The sequence below is a fragment of the Tenrec ecaudatus genome, chromosome 4 (genome assembly GCF_050624435.1).
Source record: "Tenrec ecaudatus isolate mTenEca1 chromosome 4, mTenEca1.hap1, whole genome shotgun sequence".
Classification (NCBI taxonomy): Eukaryota; Metazoa; Chordata; class Mammalia; order Afrosoricida; family Tenrecidae; genus Tenrec; species Tenrec ecaudatus.
In genome coordinates, this window is record NC_134533.1 from 66,681,790 (window position 1) to 66,697,993 (window position 16,204).

The 16,204-nt window shown below is 36.4% G+C and overlaps 2 protein-coding genes across 2 annotated transcripts; both read left to right on the top strand.

The window, feature by feature from the left end:
* LOC142445881 (olfactory receptor 52A1-like) lies at nucleotides 1-939 on the top strand. Its single transcript, XM_075547753.1, has one exon. It carries the CDS (start codon nucleotides 1-3, stop codon nucleotides 937-939), a length of 939 nt encoding a protein of 312 aa, XP_075403868.1.
* A 7,240-nt stretch (nucleotides 940-8,179) lies between these two features.
* On the top strand, nucleotides 8,180-9,118 carry LOC142445882 (olfactory receptor 52A1-like). Its single transcript, XM_075547754.1, has one exon. It carries the CDS (start codon nucleotides 8,180-8,182, stop codon nucleotides 9,116-9,118), a length of 939 nt encoding a protein of 312 aa, XP_075403869.1.
* The last annotated feature ends 7,086 nt before the right edge of the window (nucleotides 9,119-16,204 follow it).

The following is a 16,204-nucleotide window of genomic DNA, read 5'->3' on the forward strand; positions in this document are numbered from 1 at the left end:
ATGTTCATTTCCAATTTTACTGTCTTCATGCCCTCTGTGTTGACTCTAGTAGGAATCCCAGGGCTGGAGTCTGAGCAGTGCTGGATTGGGATCCCATTCTTTGTCATGTATCTCATTGCAATGATTGGAAACTTCTTGCTGCTGACCATTATACAATCAGAACGCAGCCTCCACGAGCCTATGTACATCTTCCTTGGCATGCTCGGAACCACCGATATTGGACTTGCTACAAGCGTTATACCCAAGATGCTTGGGGTGTTCTGGTTTCATATTCCAGAAATTTATTTTGACTCTTGCTTGCTTCAAATGTGGTTTATACACACTTTTCAGGGCATTGAGTCAGGCATCCTGCTTGCTATGGCTTTTGATCGATACATTGCCATCTGTTACCCTCTGAGGCATGCCACCATCTTAACCTTCCAGCCAGTCATCCAAATAGGTACTGCAGTCACTCTCAGGGCTGCTGCCCTCGTCACCCCCTGCATAATACTGATAAAGAGCCGCCTTAAATATTATCACACAACTGTCATCTCGCACTCCTACTGTGAGCATATGGCAATTGTGAAACTTGCTGCAGGAAATATTTGGATCCATAAAATTTATGGTTTGTTTGTGGCCTTTACAGTTGGAGGATTTGACATCATATTCATTTCCTTGTCCTATATCCAGATATTGACCACCGTTTTACGTCTGCCCCAGAAGGAAGCTAGGTTTAAAGCATTTGATACTTGTATCACCCACATTTGTGTCTTCCTCCAGTTCTATATCCTAGGCTTCTTCTCCTTCTTTACACACAGGTTTGGTTCCCATATCCCCCCTTATATCCACATTCTCTTTTCTAGCATTTACTTGCTTGTCCCTCCATTTCTTAATCCACTTGTCTATGGTTTAAAGACAAGACAGATACGCAGTCATGTAGTGAAAATGTTCAATATTTAATATCTAAGGTAATTAGTATGTTCACAACTTCCTTGAGCAATAATAATCATCAGTCAATAGAATCATAAATATCCTCTACATTATCTGAGATGATTGAGTTTTCTATTTAATTAATTCTTGAAATATATCAGCATTGTATCTAATTTCCAGATCAACATGACTAATGACTATTCCTCAAAAATATTGTGGACCCTCCCTGAGTGGTGTAAGTAAGGAATGTAGAACGAGGTAGCAACATAATAAATACACACATGTTTTCAGTCTCCTCTTTCATTTTTACTTCCTGGTTAAGTTTCCTCCTTCAAGAATTCTTCCTCAAAAAAATTCATGAATCTCCCTCAGTGCCAGAATATTGTATCCTATTAACTACATTCTGTGATGCTCCCGATTGCTGAAGACAAAAATGGGTGCATGATGTACTTAGTTTATTGTGCCAGCTTGGCCAATAAACACATGTTTGAATAATAGAAGGGTGCAGAGATAAATGACTCTGTGAGCCCCACCTTTCTTTTCTCTTGCTCTTTGATCATCAGACAAATGTGCAGCTGCCTTGCATGTTTGCGGCATCAATTTGCAAGCTACATTACCTGTGGGACACCTAACCTGTGGACTGTGTTGCTGTAATTTGAGGTTCCTTCAAGACCTGCTTCGAAACACCTTTGGAATTTACATCTCTTGAGCTATGGACTGTTGAACCCTGATATCTGACTAAGTGCTGGTGACCTGCCTTGCTGTTTATTGCCTGTGCCCATATAGCCTGAATTGGGCTACTGAGGACCACCCAGCGGCCCTCAAGACTTGAAGGACTGCCACTGTCTCACAATTATCTCACAGGAGTGAGTTGCTCTGAGTCATTTGTACTGCTTTACAATTTAATTCAATGTTTATTATTAATGTTATATATCGATCTATCTGTATAAATATAAATAAAATGTTAGCATTCTGGTTTTGTTTCTTTAGAGAACCCTGTCTAACACAGTGCATAAGTAAATGTGGTGAAGAATGCTCAGGTGCCTGGCTATTAAAATGTCTTACAGGCTCAAAGATAAGCAAACAGCCATCCAGCTGAGAAACTACACGGTCTACATAGAAGAAGCACACCAGCCTGCACGATAATGAGGTGTATATGGGATCAGGTGTCAGGCATAAATGTCCCAGCCAAAAACATCATATTGATGCAAATGTGTGCGAGTGTGGAATAAAGACCAAAATCCCATCTGTAGCATTTGAACACCCTCCTCACTGAAGGTTCACAAAGAATAGACTAGCCAGTCAGTGTGTAGTACAGCACCAACAACAAAAAAAAAAAACAACTTTCCTCTAGTTGTTTTTTTTTTAATGCTTCCTCCCCGCTTCCCACTATAATAACCCCAGTTCAACCTTACAAATCCAACTAGACCAGCTCATGAACACTGGTACAGATAAGAGCCCACAAAACAGAGCATCCAGGACAGATTACCCGCTCAGGACCAATAATGTGAGTAGTAATAGCAGGAGGGTCTGAAGAATGTTGGGGGAGAAATGGAGAGTAATCAAATATAAGCACCCACCCTCAGAGGGAGAAACAACAAAAAAGTGGGTGAAGACAGACAGGAATCAGGTTAAGAAATAAAAAAATTAAAATCGATAAATTATCAAGGGTTCATGAAGAGGTAGGGTCGAGCAGGGCAAATAAAAAGGTGAGGCATTGATACTAAAGGCTCAATTAGAAAGAGAAAGTTTGGAAAATGATGATGACAATATATGTACAAATTCGCTTGGCATGGATGTATATGTCGATTGTGATATGCACTGTAAGCTCCCCAAATAAAATCATTAAAAAGAGATTCTTGAATTATGCATCTTTTACATTTAAATTAAATGCACCCAAACGACCTTTTCTGAGTACCTGTTTAGGTGCTCAGAAGACAAATTTCTAATATGATTTATTTCTTGGTTATTAGTACCTAAATCATTTTGGAAAATAGGTAAAATCAATCTTCAATATACTATTTTTTTTGTTGTTCAATATACTCTTAAGCCAATATCTTTATGACACTGATGAGAGATAAAAAGTACACCTTGGAGTACACAAAAGAAGACATTCAAGCAGCCGATGTAAATATGCTCAAGATCACTAGATAATAGAGAGATGCAAGTCAAATCTCCCATTAACTCCGTATCATAGTTGCAAAATTGACAATGATAAGAATCAGTAATAATAAATGTTGCCAATATGTTGGGGCTTGAAATGCTTATTCACTGCTAATGGGATTGTAAAGGGGTAAACTCCTGTGTATGATAATTTTTCAAAAAACCCTAGAAATAGAGGAAATATGTTACATACATATATACAACCAAATACTACAAAAAATAACACAGAATCTGTGACATATCACATTGTTGAATCATGAAGACCTTATACTGAGCCAAATACATCAATCACAAAAGGACACATATTGTTTGGGTCACTATTGTAAAGAGTTACAAATATGTATGCACACAAAGAAAACAAAGTTTGGTGGTGCCCAGGGACTGCAGGGAAATTCAGAAGAGGGTCACTTTCTAGATAGTAGACACCTATTATTTTTGGTGATGAAAGAGGCAATGCAATGATTGATGAAGTTGGCACAACTTCATCAAAGTAAATAAAGGCACTAAAATAAGCATGTGGAAAAAAGCCAATTGTAATAAATTCTATAACATACACAGCTTTGTAATGACAATGAATTAACCAAAATACAGGTGTGGTTATATAGGTTGTTGTTGATGCATATAAGGAGGTATATAGGGGTAATTGCATGTACATGTGTACATGTATATTTAAGCATCTGTATACACACATTTATGAGTGCTGCCATTAAGTTAATATATATATATAGCAAGTTGCATGGGGGAACAGTTTTGGAAAACCCTTCAACATGTCTGAATACTCATGGACTTATTTTCACTGGTTGAAAGAGAAGATTTCAGAGTTTGAGCGGCAGCTTATTCAATTGGCACACACAAAGATGACATTCTACCTTCTAGTTTGGTGAGTTTCATGTGGGGTTTTATTAACATGGAGTAATCATCTAAGGTATACCTATTAATTTTTACATTCATGAAGCAAAATCCCAAAGGATAACTAAATCAATAGTTCAATGAAGAAACTAGTCCACATTATTAATATTCCACAAGAAGCCCAGTGTCTTCTAACTTAAGAGCAGAAAAACTGGAAGGTTTCTGTCTACCCCTACCGTCTCTCTCTACTTATTGATCTAACCAGGTAAACAATAGATGGTTGCCAAGATAATGGGAGAAGAATATAGAACAAATTCCAATTTTAATAAAAATGTCACCTACTGAAAAGTTATACACTAGAGGAATTCCAGAGCTTACTGCCTAAAGACACACCTTGACCTAAGAATTGAAGCTATTTTTTTCTGGTCATCTTCTAGCAAAGTAGTACATTATTTTATAAATTAATCAAAATTATTAATGAACAGAGTAGTCCTTTAAACAATTATGGACCAAATGATGAACATTACTTAAAAAAACATAAGGAATGAGATTAATGGAAACAGAACACATAAGATGGAAATAATCAGATTTTTATTTGTAGATTACACTTAGTTTGGTGGTTGTTATGAGGTGTTGTTGTGTCAGTTCTGACTAATAGTAATCCTATGTACAATGGAAGAAAACTCTACCTGGTACTGTAGCCTCATCACAATTGCTGTTCGCTGTGCGATCTTTGTTGCAGCCACTATGTCAATGATGGGTCTTCCTCTTTCACTGACCTTCAACTTTTCCAAGCATGGTCTTCTTCCAGAGACTAGTCATTTCTTATGTACAAAGATAAAGTCTCACCATCCTTGATTCTAGATAAAATTCTCGCTGTACTTCTTTCAAAACAGTTTTTTTTCCTCCTGGAAGACCCTGGTACTTGCAAAATTCTTCACTAATGTCTTTAATCAAAGATAACAATTCTTCTTTGGTTCATATTCATTGTTCAATTTTCACATGCATATGACATTGGAAATCTATGACCTGGGTCAGGCATACCTTAGTCCTTAAAGAGACACCTTTGTTCTTCAATGCTTGACAGAGGTCTTTGGAAACGCATTTGTCCAATGCAATACATCATTTAATTTCTTGTCTGCTTTAATGAATACTGACTCCAGAATTAAATAAAACTATGAAAACTTTGGTCTTTTCTCAGTTCAGCATGATGTTGTCTACTGATGCAATAACCAAAAGAACATTAAAATGGGAAGAGTGAGACTGCAAGGAACTGACATATAAATTATGGTGATCATATAAGTAATTAAGTTAAAAATATTTATTTAATTAGATTAGAAGATATACAGGGACATAGTTGATTTAAATGGACTTTACATGTTTTCAAACATGGTCAACAACAAAGTACCTTGGCTTACAAAATAAAACTTGGGCGCAAAACCTTTTTGCAGTAGAAAAGAATTGGAGAAGAAAACTAGGACAAGATGTGGAAGTGTCTATAATTTGTATAAGGGTAACAATTATTCAGATCATTTACTTTTGTGGACAAACCCAAGAGGGCGGCCATTAAACCTTATGAGTCTCTCAGCGTTTGGTTCAGTGGATGGGGAAATCCATCAATGCAAGTCCTTAACCCCTCCTCCTTTCCACACCCCCATTAGGAAACATTAAAACAGGTGCTGGCAGTTTGCTTCTCCTATTTGAGCTCAGGAAATGAAACCTGGGTCCCTGAATGCCAGAAACCTTGCTGTAAGTGTGCTGGATGATGACTACACTGCCGTGTGCTCTGTTAGACATCTGTAAACAGGGCAGTGTCCTTACTCTGGAGATAAAAATACAGTGTGACAAACTAGCGGCTAATTCGTCACAGTGTGATATTGACAAAGGATCCTAACAGCTGCCAAATCTCTTCCATTCCGTGGCTTTACCAGTGTGCTGTTAGAGAATTCACAAGTAGGAGGAAGAAAGACAGAAGAAAACATATAAGGAACTCAGACTGGACTTTCAGGAGGAAAATGATTTGATGACTGGAAAGCATATGAAGATTTGAAAATACAACTCAGGCATCTGGTGAGAACAAAGGGAGCTCGTGACAACCATTGCGGACTTAATTTTACAATTAACAAATGCATTCCCATGATTCGGGGTCACTGGCTTCTGTAACAACACTCTCTCTATGCCTCTTACCAGACACTCAGGTAGATATTACATTCAACATGCCACCATGAAGTCTCACATTTCAGTGCTCGTCTCAAAGATTATGTATGCTACTGCTGGCTCATTTAGAGGAAGAAAAAATTTTACCCCCCTTAGGGCCAGTTGTCTGTAATTGAGAGTAAATGAGAATAAGAGTACATGATTGATTGCCCACTGGTTTGGTTGGGTTGTGGTCAAGCATTGGGAAGTTGCAGCAAGGTTTCAGAATTGATATTCCATGGGAGATAGCTGGGACTGTCTATTTCCATGTGATTAACACTCTTGGAAGCAGTATGGAACACTTCTCTGTCTGAATCATAGCTACTGTGAGTCAAAATCAATTCCCCGGCAGTGGACTGACTATCCTAAATGTACGTCACCACATGTAGGGTGATCTTCCTCAGTTAATATATTCCTTTCTCACTTAATTTCCCCCTCGCAATTTATCGACTTTAGCCAGAATTTTTTTTTTGTTGTGAACATGTGCCCGATCACATTCAATAAGTAATAAGCTGATTGATACCATTTGTATGGATTGAAAATAATTTCATTAAAAAGTCCAGAGAAAAATGAAATAACAGAACACAGTTCTTTACAGAATCATAACTATCCCTTAATATATGGCTTTAGAACTTACAAAGGACCTAAAATGTACAATTTTTATGATTTTGGTCCCAGAAGACTTTTAAAGATGGTATAATAGGACAAGGTTTCAGAAAGTTCATTTTCCAATTAAATTGGGAAGTTATTGCAATTTAATATTTTCTCTGGACAACAACCTTTCGAATCATTTCTTATTCCCTCAAATTTCACCTCTTCTCTTTTCTGCCTAACTCTTCTTGGGAAGATTTAATGTAGTCTATTAATTATTTATTGTAATTTAATAGATGTTTATATATCAGTTCAAAATCTGTTTCAAATTTTGATAAATACATATATTTCAGTTAGAATCAAGGAAACCAAGTGACCAAATCTTTGGACAGATGGAATTGAAGACATGGGTATTTATATGGCTATGTTGCTCATTCTTCCATTTTTCTGTATCCTTTGTTTGCACATTACGCTGTAAACTCTCAGGCTGGCAGCTAAAACCAATTGTTGCTCTGAAAGAGAAAGAGGAAGCTGTGTGCACACATGAAGATTTATACTTGTTGGAGCTCATATGAAGTCACCATGCGGAAGAGTTGACTAGCTGTCAGGAAGTGTGGTTATTGTTTTCGGGTCGTTTGTGGTCTAGGAATGAGTCTTCATCTCTGTACAGCGCTACTGCTCATTCTCTTGCCTTCTAGGAGTTCCTTCCTCTAGGAAATCTGCAATATAGCTTGAATTTCAACTGGCTACTCTGCTATTTTCAGCTCACAGCTAAATGTAGGAATTTTAACTGTTAGAACTATCAGTTAAAAGGAAAAAGCAACTCGACTATTTTAAATAGCAGAGAGGTTTGACAAAGAGAAGTCAATGTAATCTATACTTGAGTTATTTTTTTCTCAAGTCTTTATCAGTCTAGCCAGATTCAGATGACACACCTTACATAATACAGCTTGACAAATAACTTTTGCTTTGGGTATCAGTTTGTTGGAATCTGGGTAGTTCTTGGTTCAAATTGACTTTTCTCAGTTACAGGGATTTGGATCAATGGATTACTAGAGAAGAGCAGAAATGTAGGTAATGCAGAGATTCATCAAACTGATTAAAATCATTTCCCAAGTAAAAGAAAACATCTAGTTTTTGGTCAACAGGTCTTAGAGGGGAGCAACGGAAAAGCCAGCAATTGACGTCTTAAGCAGGTGATTTTACTGATTATAAACACAATCTTCTTGCGTTGTAACCCGAATATTATTGTGAAATGGTGCTGGTGGGTGTTTTCTTTGAAGAGATGTGTATATATGAATTAGACTTTTCCTTTCAACAATATTTCTGTGATGGATTTGTGTGATGGATCACAGAGATCTACAAAAATATAAACAAATATACAGATTGATAACGAAGATTGAAATTTGAAGAGACTGAGCTGAACTGGGTGAAAGGCATCTTTGTCCGTATCAGAAAACCCAAAAATATCATGTTCATTTCCAATTTTACTGTCTTCATGCCCTCTGTGTTGACTCTAGTAGGGATCCCAGGGCTGGAGTCTGTGCAGTGCTGGATTGGGATCCCATTCTTTGCCATGTATCTCATTGCAATGATTGGAAACTTCTTGCTGCTGACCATCATAAAATCAGAACGCAGCCTCCACGAGCCTATGTACATCTTTCTCAGCATGCTCGGAACTACTGATATTGGACTTGCTACGAGCATTATACCCAAGATGCTTGGAGTGTTCTGGTTTCATATGCAAGAAATTTATTTTGACTCTTGCTTGCTTCAAATGTGGTTTATACACACTTTTCAGATAATTGAGTCAGGCATCCTGCTTGCTATGGCTTTCGATCGTTACATTGCCATCTGTTACCCTCTGAGGCATGCCACCATCTTAACCTTCCGGCTGGTCATCCAAATAGGTACTGCAGTAACTCTCAGGGCTGCTGCCCTCGTCACCCCCTGCATAATACTGATAAAGAGCCGCCTTAAATATTATCACACAACTGTCATCTCGCACTCCTACTGTGAGCATATGGCGATTGTGAAACTTGCTGCAGGAAATATTTGGATCAACAAGATCTGTGGTTTATTTGTGGCCCTTACAGTTGGAGGATTTGACATCCTATTCATTTCCTTGTCCTACATCCAGATATTGACCACCGTTTTACGTCTGCCCCAGAAGGAAGCTAGGTTTAAAGCATTTGATACTTGTATTACCCACATTTGTGTCTTCCTCCAGTTCTATCTCCTAGCCTTCTTCTCCTTCTTTACACACAGGTTTGGTTCTCATATCCCCCCTTATATCCACATTCTCTTTTCTAGCATTTACTTGCTTGTCCCTCCATTTCTTAATCCACTTGTCTATGGTTTAAAGACAAGACAGATACGCAATCGTGTAGTGAAAATGTTCAATGTTTAATATCTAAGCTATTTTACATGTCACAAATTCTTTGAGCAATAAGTCATCTCTCTATAGAATCATAAAAATCCTCTGCATTATCTGAAATGATTGGGTTTTCTATTCAATTAGTTCTTGAAATATATCAGCATTAAATCTGATTTCCAGATCAATTTAACTAATGAGTATTCCTAAAAAATATTGTAGATCCTCCCTGAATGATGTAAGTGAGGAATGTAGAATGAGGTAGCAAAAGAATAAATCCTCAGAAGTTTTCAGGCTCCCGTTTCACTTTTAGTTCCTGGCCAAGTTTCCTCCTCCAAGAATTCTACCTCCAAAAATTCATGAATCTCCCTCATTTCACAAACACTTTGTTTTAATAACCTGACATTCTGAGATGCACACCTTCCCGACATGATTGCTGAAGACAAAATTGGATAAGCAATATCGAATAAGCAGATGCTTATTGGATATTGTGCATAAGCAAATGTGGTGAAGAAAGCTGATGGTACCCCACTATCAAAAGGTCTTATGAGCTTCAAGATAAACATGCAGCCATCTAGCTGAGAAGCAACAAAGCCCACATAGAGAAGCACACCAGCCTGTGTGATCATGAGGTGTCTATGGGATTAGGTATCAGGCATCTAAGTCCCAGAACAAAAAAATATCATATCAATGTGAATGAGTTGGAGGGCGGAGTGAAGATCAAAACCTATCAAAGGAATTAAACAGCCCCTCACAGAAGGGTCACAAAGAAGTGACAAGCCAGTCAGTGTGCAGTACAACACTATCAAATCAAACAACTTTGCTCTAATTTTTTAAGGCTTCCTGGCCCCCACTATCATGACTCCAATTCTGCCTTACAAATACAGCTAGACCAGATTATGTACACTGGTACAAGTAAGAGCTCACAACACAGAGAATCCAGGACAGATACACACCTCAGGACCAATAATGAGAGTAGTGATATCAGGAGGGTAGGAAGATGGTCCGTGGGAGATATGGTGAAAAACCATTTAGAATCCCCCTTCCCAGTGGGACAAACAACAGAAACGTGGGTGAAGGGAGACAACAGTCAGTGTAAAATGTGAAAAAATAAAAATTTTTAAATGATCAAGAGTTCATGAGGGAGGGTGGATGGAGGGTGGGGCAGGGAAGAAGGAAATGAGGAACTGATACTAAGGGCTCAAGTAGAAAGAAAATGTTTTCAAAATAATGATGTGAACATATGTATTAATGTGCTTGCCATGGACGTATGTGTGGATTGTGATACGAACTGTTTAAGAGACCCCATTAAATCATTAAAAAGAGATTCTTGAATTATGCATCCTTTACATTTAAATTAAATGCACCCAAAATATTTGTTCTGTGTACCTGTTCTGGTGCTCGGAATACAAGTTGCTAATGTGATTTATTTCTTTGTTATTGATATCTCAATCATTTTGGAAAAAAAGTAGATGAAATTTGTCTTTAATATACTCTTATTCCTAGGGGGAGGAAAAAAGGAAAATGAGCTGATTCCAGGAACCTGAGCGGAAGGCGAATTTTGAGAATGAGGGCAACGAATGTACAAATGTGCTTTACACAATTGATGTATGTATGGATTGTGATAAGAGTTGTATGAGCCCCAATAAAAGGATTAAATATATATATAAATACTCTTATTCCTATATTCTTTATTAATCTGATGATATATAAAAAGTGTAAACTTTTAAATGTATTGCGACCATTATTCAAGAAGTTAAAGAACATAATGGCTGAACACTCAGTTGTTCTGTTTTTGACATCACTCTTGTTTTATCTTACCTCTACCGTTTACTTACTTATCTAATTCAACAAATGTTATCAGATGCCTACAGTATTACAGATATTATGGTACAGATTCATGATATCTGGTAAATCCAATACAATAACCTTGGTTGATGAGTTTGTGGATTTTAATTCCTGAGAAAGAGAAAAAAGTAATGTAGAGGCATGCACCAGATGTGAGATATAAAATACCATAGTTGTTTGCCATTTTTATTAGGATTGCAATGAAGTTTTTTTGAGACAAGGCAATATATTTAAAAATGTTTTAAATGGACCCCTCCCCTCTACTCTCTCTCCTTTCTCTTTCTCTCCTCCTTTCCCCTCCCCCCTCCACTCTCCTCTCCTCTCTCTTCTCTCTTCTCCTTTTTCTCTCCTCCTTTCCTCCCTCTCTCACCTTTCTCCTCTCATCTCTCTCTCCTCTCCTCTTCTCTCTCCTTTCCCCTTCCTTCCTCCCCACTCTCTCCCTTCTATCCCCCTCCATCAAGATTAATAAATTCTAGTTGTCAGCAAGCTGGGAAAAAATGTTTTAAATGGCCATGAGTGATTTTTATAGTTGGTTGGACTTTATTTTAAATGCTATAGTGAATTGTAGAAGTTTTTTTTTTCTTTCATTAAAGCTCCATGTTTCTGAGTGAGTGTGTGTGTGTGTGTGTGTGTGTGTGCATGTGTACATTGTGTCTGTGTATTTGCCTATTTGAACATCATCAGTGCATCTTTTAGTGCAGTGGTTCTCAACCTTCCTAATGCTGTGACCCTTTAATATAGGTTCTCATGTTGAAATGTGACCCCCCCCAACCATAAAATTATTTTCATTGTTACTTCATCACTGTAATTTTGCTACTGTTATGAATCGGGAGACCCCTGTGAAATGGTCATTGGATCCCCAAAGGGCTCATGACCCATATATTGAGAACCTATGTTTTAGTGCATATGAAACATCATGTATCCAGTAAAATAAAATATTTACAAATAATTCTATACTTGAAATGATAAACATCGCAGAGAGGAATCAGGCCAAATCTAAAGAAATTGCTATACTCTATTAATGGATTACAACTCTCAAAATTGTCTGAAAGTTAATTAGCTTTAAATTGATCAAAAAGCTCAAAGCCCTAAATAGAATTCTGATTTCTCATTCTGTAGGAGACATTAAATGGAAATATAAAATTAGACAGAGAGAAAATGTTTCAGGATAAATAGGAAATGTTTAAAGTATAATTAGGACACATGAAATGAATCTATCATCAAATTTAATGAGACTTCCTCTAACCAAATTTATAACAGCTTGAGCATCTACATAAATAACAGTGTTAATGGATTATTTTTAACAAATTTAATAGATCATAAACCACAACATAAATTCAGATTCCATGTGTTCATACAGATTTAAATAAAGCAGTACATAACTAAAAAGTGAAACAATGATTTTCTCATAGTTTCAAAACATATAATAAATATAGGAGGAATCATTGATAAAAAGGTTTGATAGTAAGGGGCTATTTATCTTTGTGATATTATCTTACTACATATTGTCTATGAATTATAATTAGAAATACAGAATGTTACAAGTAAGAAATTGGAATAATATTCTTTGAAATGCTTATAATAAACAACATTAATACATATAGAGGTGTCCTACAATTCTTGATGTGATAAACAAAGTAAGACCACGTAATTTTTTGGTATTCAAAACATAAACATAGTAAATTGTAAAGCAAGGAAACAAAATAACCTAAATCTCCTAATGAAGAAATATCAAAGAAAGTAAAATAATGGCCATTCTAAATAATAAACCATTTTCCTCAAAAATACAAAGATGAACAAAAAGAGGAAGAAGATGAGGAAAGGGTGTGGGAATTCTGCAGATGAATTATGTCATGAAAAGTCAATGAAACATGAAAAGATATAAGAAAATTAAATTAATTTTGGGATCCTGGATTGGATTCTCAACAAACTAAAATGCAGTCATAAAATCCAAACTGAAGCAACTCCCTACATCTGAATGTGCATTGTTGATGTTGCTCATTTTACTTCAATGCTAATCTTGATTTTAAAACTGTGTTTATGAAATAAAATGCACTCCTTGCAACATACACAATGTAAAGTTTAGGGAAATAGCAGCACCATATTTCATAAATAGTTCTGATAAAAATCTATGTATATATCTAACTTCTTTATATCTATCATTTATCTACGTATCTATCTGTCACCTACCTACTTACCATCTATCTACCAACAATTGAATGATAAAACAAAATAAAGAAAGCTGTAAACAATTTATGCATCTAACAACTAACAGGATTTCTTGTGTTATTTTTCCCTAATTTCTTAGGCCTAGAATTAGAATAATAAGAATATTAATGTTCCTGTACTATTCCTGAAACCCTACTTTATTCAGAAAGCTACCACTATAAAAACATTGGGTCAACCCAGAATGCTATTCATTTTCCTTATATCTACCTCAATTTCATATTTTATATCTTATACACATGTCATAGTCTTATTAGGATTCCTTCAAAAAAGAAGTCTAATCAAAGCAATGGCTTCCAAGGGGCTCTACTGGGCCAGTTAAATTTAAGGCAGAGAAGTTGGATCCAGAAGGTTTATGGTGAATATGTTATGAGATTCTAATGGGTAAACCTGATTTCTCTTAGAACATAGGATGAGCATGGGAGTTTATTAGGATTAAGTTTCAAGAAAATAAAAAATATATATTTTTAAGATTCATTGGTAGCAAAAGGCCAGGATTTTTGTGGCAAGAATTTTTTTACTTCACAATAATGTGCCTGCTCATTCTTTAAGGGTAACAGAGAGTTGTCTTATGATATTTTTGTTGGCAAATATTATCCCATCCACCCTCAAACCCTGCTCGTATTTCATCAAGCCATTTTATCCTTAAATTCAAAGAACATTGAAAAGAAATAAAATTGAGCCTCTTGAAGATGTCAAAGTGCCCTTTAGTCATGGTGTAAGTCAAAGAGCAAAAAAATTTTAATGCAAATATTACATATGGAATGTCCAGACCAATTTGTAGGATATGTCGAGATACAGCAACAACTAGAGAAACACTAATAAGCATAAAAAATTATGAACAAATTAAAATCAGAAACTAAACTCAATTCTTAAAACAGTGAAGTTCAATCCTTATCTATCTTATCATAATTCTTTATCTAAAGTATTCTATTGATACAAAAATATGGGATTAGGCCTCTTACAGCAATGCCTCAAGCCAGGGCCCAGGTCTTTGGTCAGCCATTTTGACCTCAGTCAGCCATTTTCTGCAACCAGCGTGGTCTCTGAGAAATTCATGGGGCGATTTCTATCCCTAGGCTGAAAATATGCATTAACAACATTCATTTTTGCCATTTCAAACAGGAATAACCAAAAACAACAACCAATCAAAAGAATCAAAACTTTAACTTCCCATATTCTTTCCAGAAAACAGCCCAGAAAATTGCATGGACATATTTGATCTCTAGCTAGCCAAAGAAGAAAAAATACCATGAGAAAGAGGTCATACAAGGATCCACTCTCCGTCTTTATGATTTGTTTCTCTATTACCCCACTTCCAAAGCACTATAATGTGTTAATCCAGGTAGACTAGCAAAACAAATTCATAGACACTCATATGTGTATAAGAAAGAACTTTATATAAACAGAAATTGTACATTAAGAAAACATCCCAAGCTTATCTAGATCAAGTTCATAAATCCAATATTAATCCATATGCCTGATACCAATCTATAAAGTCCTCTTCACAAACCATGCAATGATGCCGAATACAGGAAGTTGATAGGTCAATGGTTGTGAAATCTTGTGGATCCAGTGATGTTGTAATCATCTCAGTGCTGGCAGGGGTCTCCATGTGGCTTCTCAATCTCAGGGTACTAACATATTTCCATGTGTCTTGTCAACTGCACCGTTTCCCAGAGAGTGATTATCTGCCCCACCTTCAGCGAGCTATTCACCTCCCTAGGACCTCCCAGTGAGGTCATCAAGGTACAACCAGATTGACAGGCTAGATTCTACCCCTCCCCTCTTTAACCTCTCAAATTGATGGATTATGTAACTATCATGCTTGGTTACATTTTAAAAGTTATTTTCATAGCAATTGTTCTTCCTACCCTTATATTCTCCCAGTAAATGATATTGAATCCATTCATTCTTTGTTTTTTAAACAGTTTTATTGGCACATATCTCTCATATCATACAATTCAATAGTTCAATTATATTAAGAAGAGTTGTACAATCAGTGCCACAATCGATTTGAGAATAGTTTCTTCTGTTTTGTACTTATTATTACTAGCTCTGCACTCCCCAACCTCCCCCTGCCCTATCCCAAATCAACCATTAAATCAGTTACTCTCTATAGATTTACCTATCATTGATTTAATATACAAAAATATACAAAACTAACAACAAAGATACTAACAACAATAAAATAGAGAAAAAACATAGAGGAGTAGAAAATAATTAGAACCAATTTACAATGGATCAAATGTGATCAAATAATAAGGTGTGCATTTTAAGCTTACTACATCTGCAGTCACCACTTTCCATGGCACTCTGAATAATAGCAGGGCTATTCCCATCCCTGGTCTGTGGCTGGAGGGGATTCACTAGAGACTTGATCCATGAGTATTTCCCATTCACATTTATTTGTTTTTCTAAAAAAGAAAAACAGAAAAATAACCAAAAAAACAACTTTCAAATAGGTCAAAAGGAAGACAAAATGATAAGAAAATACATTTTAACCTATCATCATTAACTTCATAATGCGCTCTGTCTGATAACAAGGATATTCACATCCGTCTACTCTGGTCACAGGGAATTGCCTGGAGGCGTAATCTATGTGTGGACACTGTGAATGGATTTTGGGTTCCACTGTCATTCACAACCACCTGAAGACCAGGTGTTTACAATCTAAGCTCTGGCAGATTTGTATTTGTGGTTCTTAGATTACACAAGACTAGTGGGGTTCTTCCATGTAGACTTAGTTGATGCTTCACTTATATAGCTGTTTATTTGAAGACAGGGCTTTAAGACCCCAGACACACTTCTTTCTGAGAGCTGTGAACCAATTACCTTCTTCACTACACTTTGCTATAGCACCAAAATCTTCTTGAAGAGGAGAATGTCACAGAACTAATTGTTCTTAGACTGAGTCTAGAATTAAATGTGAACATGAAATCCACTTATCTCTCTCTTGTTGAAATATGTTTCTGGCATTGACTGGAAACAGATCTGAAGGGAAAACTTCCTGGAGTAATGGAAATGCTCTGTATCTCAATAGAATTG

Coding starts and splice junctions, on each gene's coding strand:
- LOC142445881 (XM_075547753.1), top strand. CDS start 1: ATGTTCATTTCCAATTTTACTGTCTTCATGCCCTCTGTGTTGACTCTA.
- LOC142445882 (XM_075547754.1), top strand. CDS start 8,180: ATGTTCATTTCCAATTTTACTGTCTTCATGCCCTCTGTGTTGACTCTA.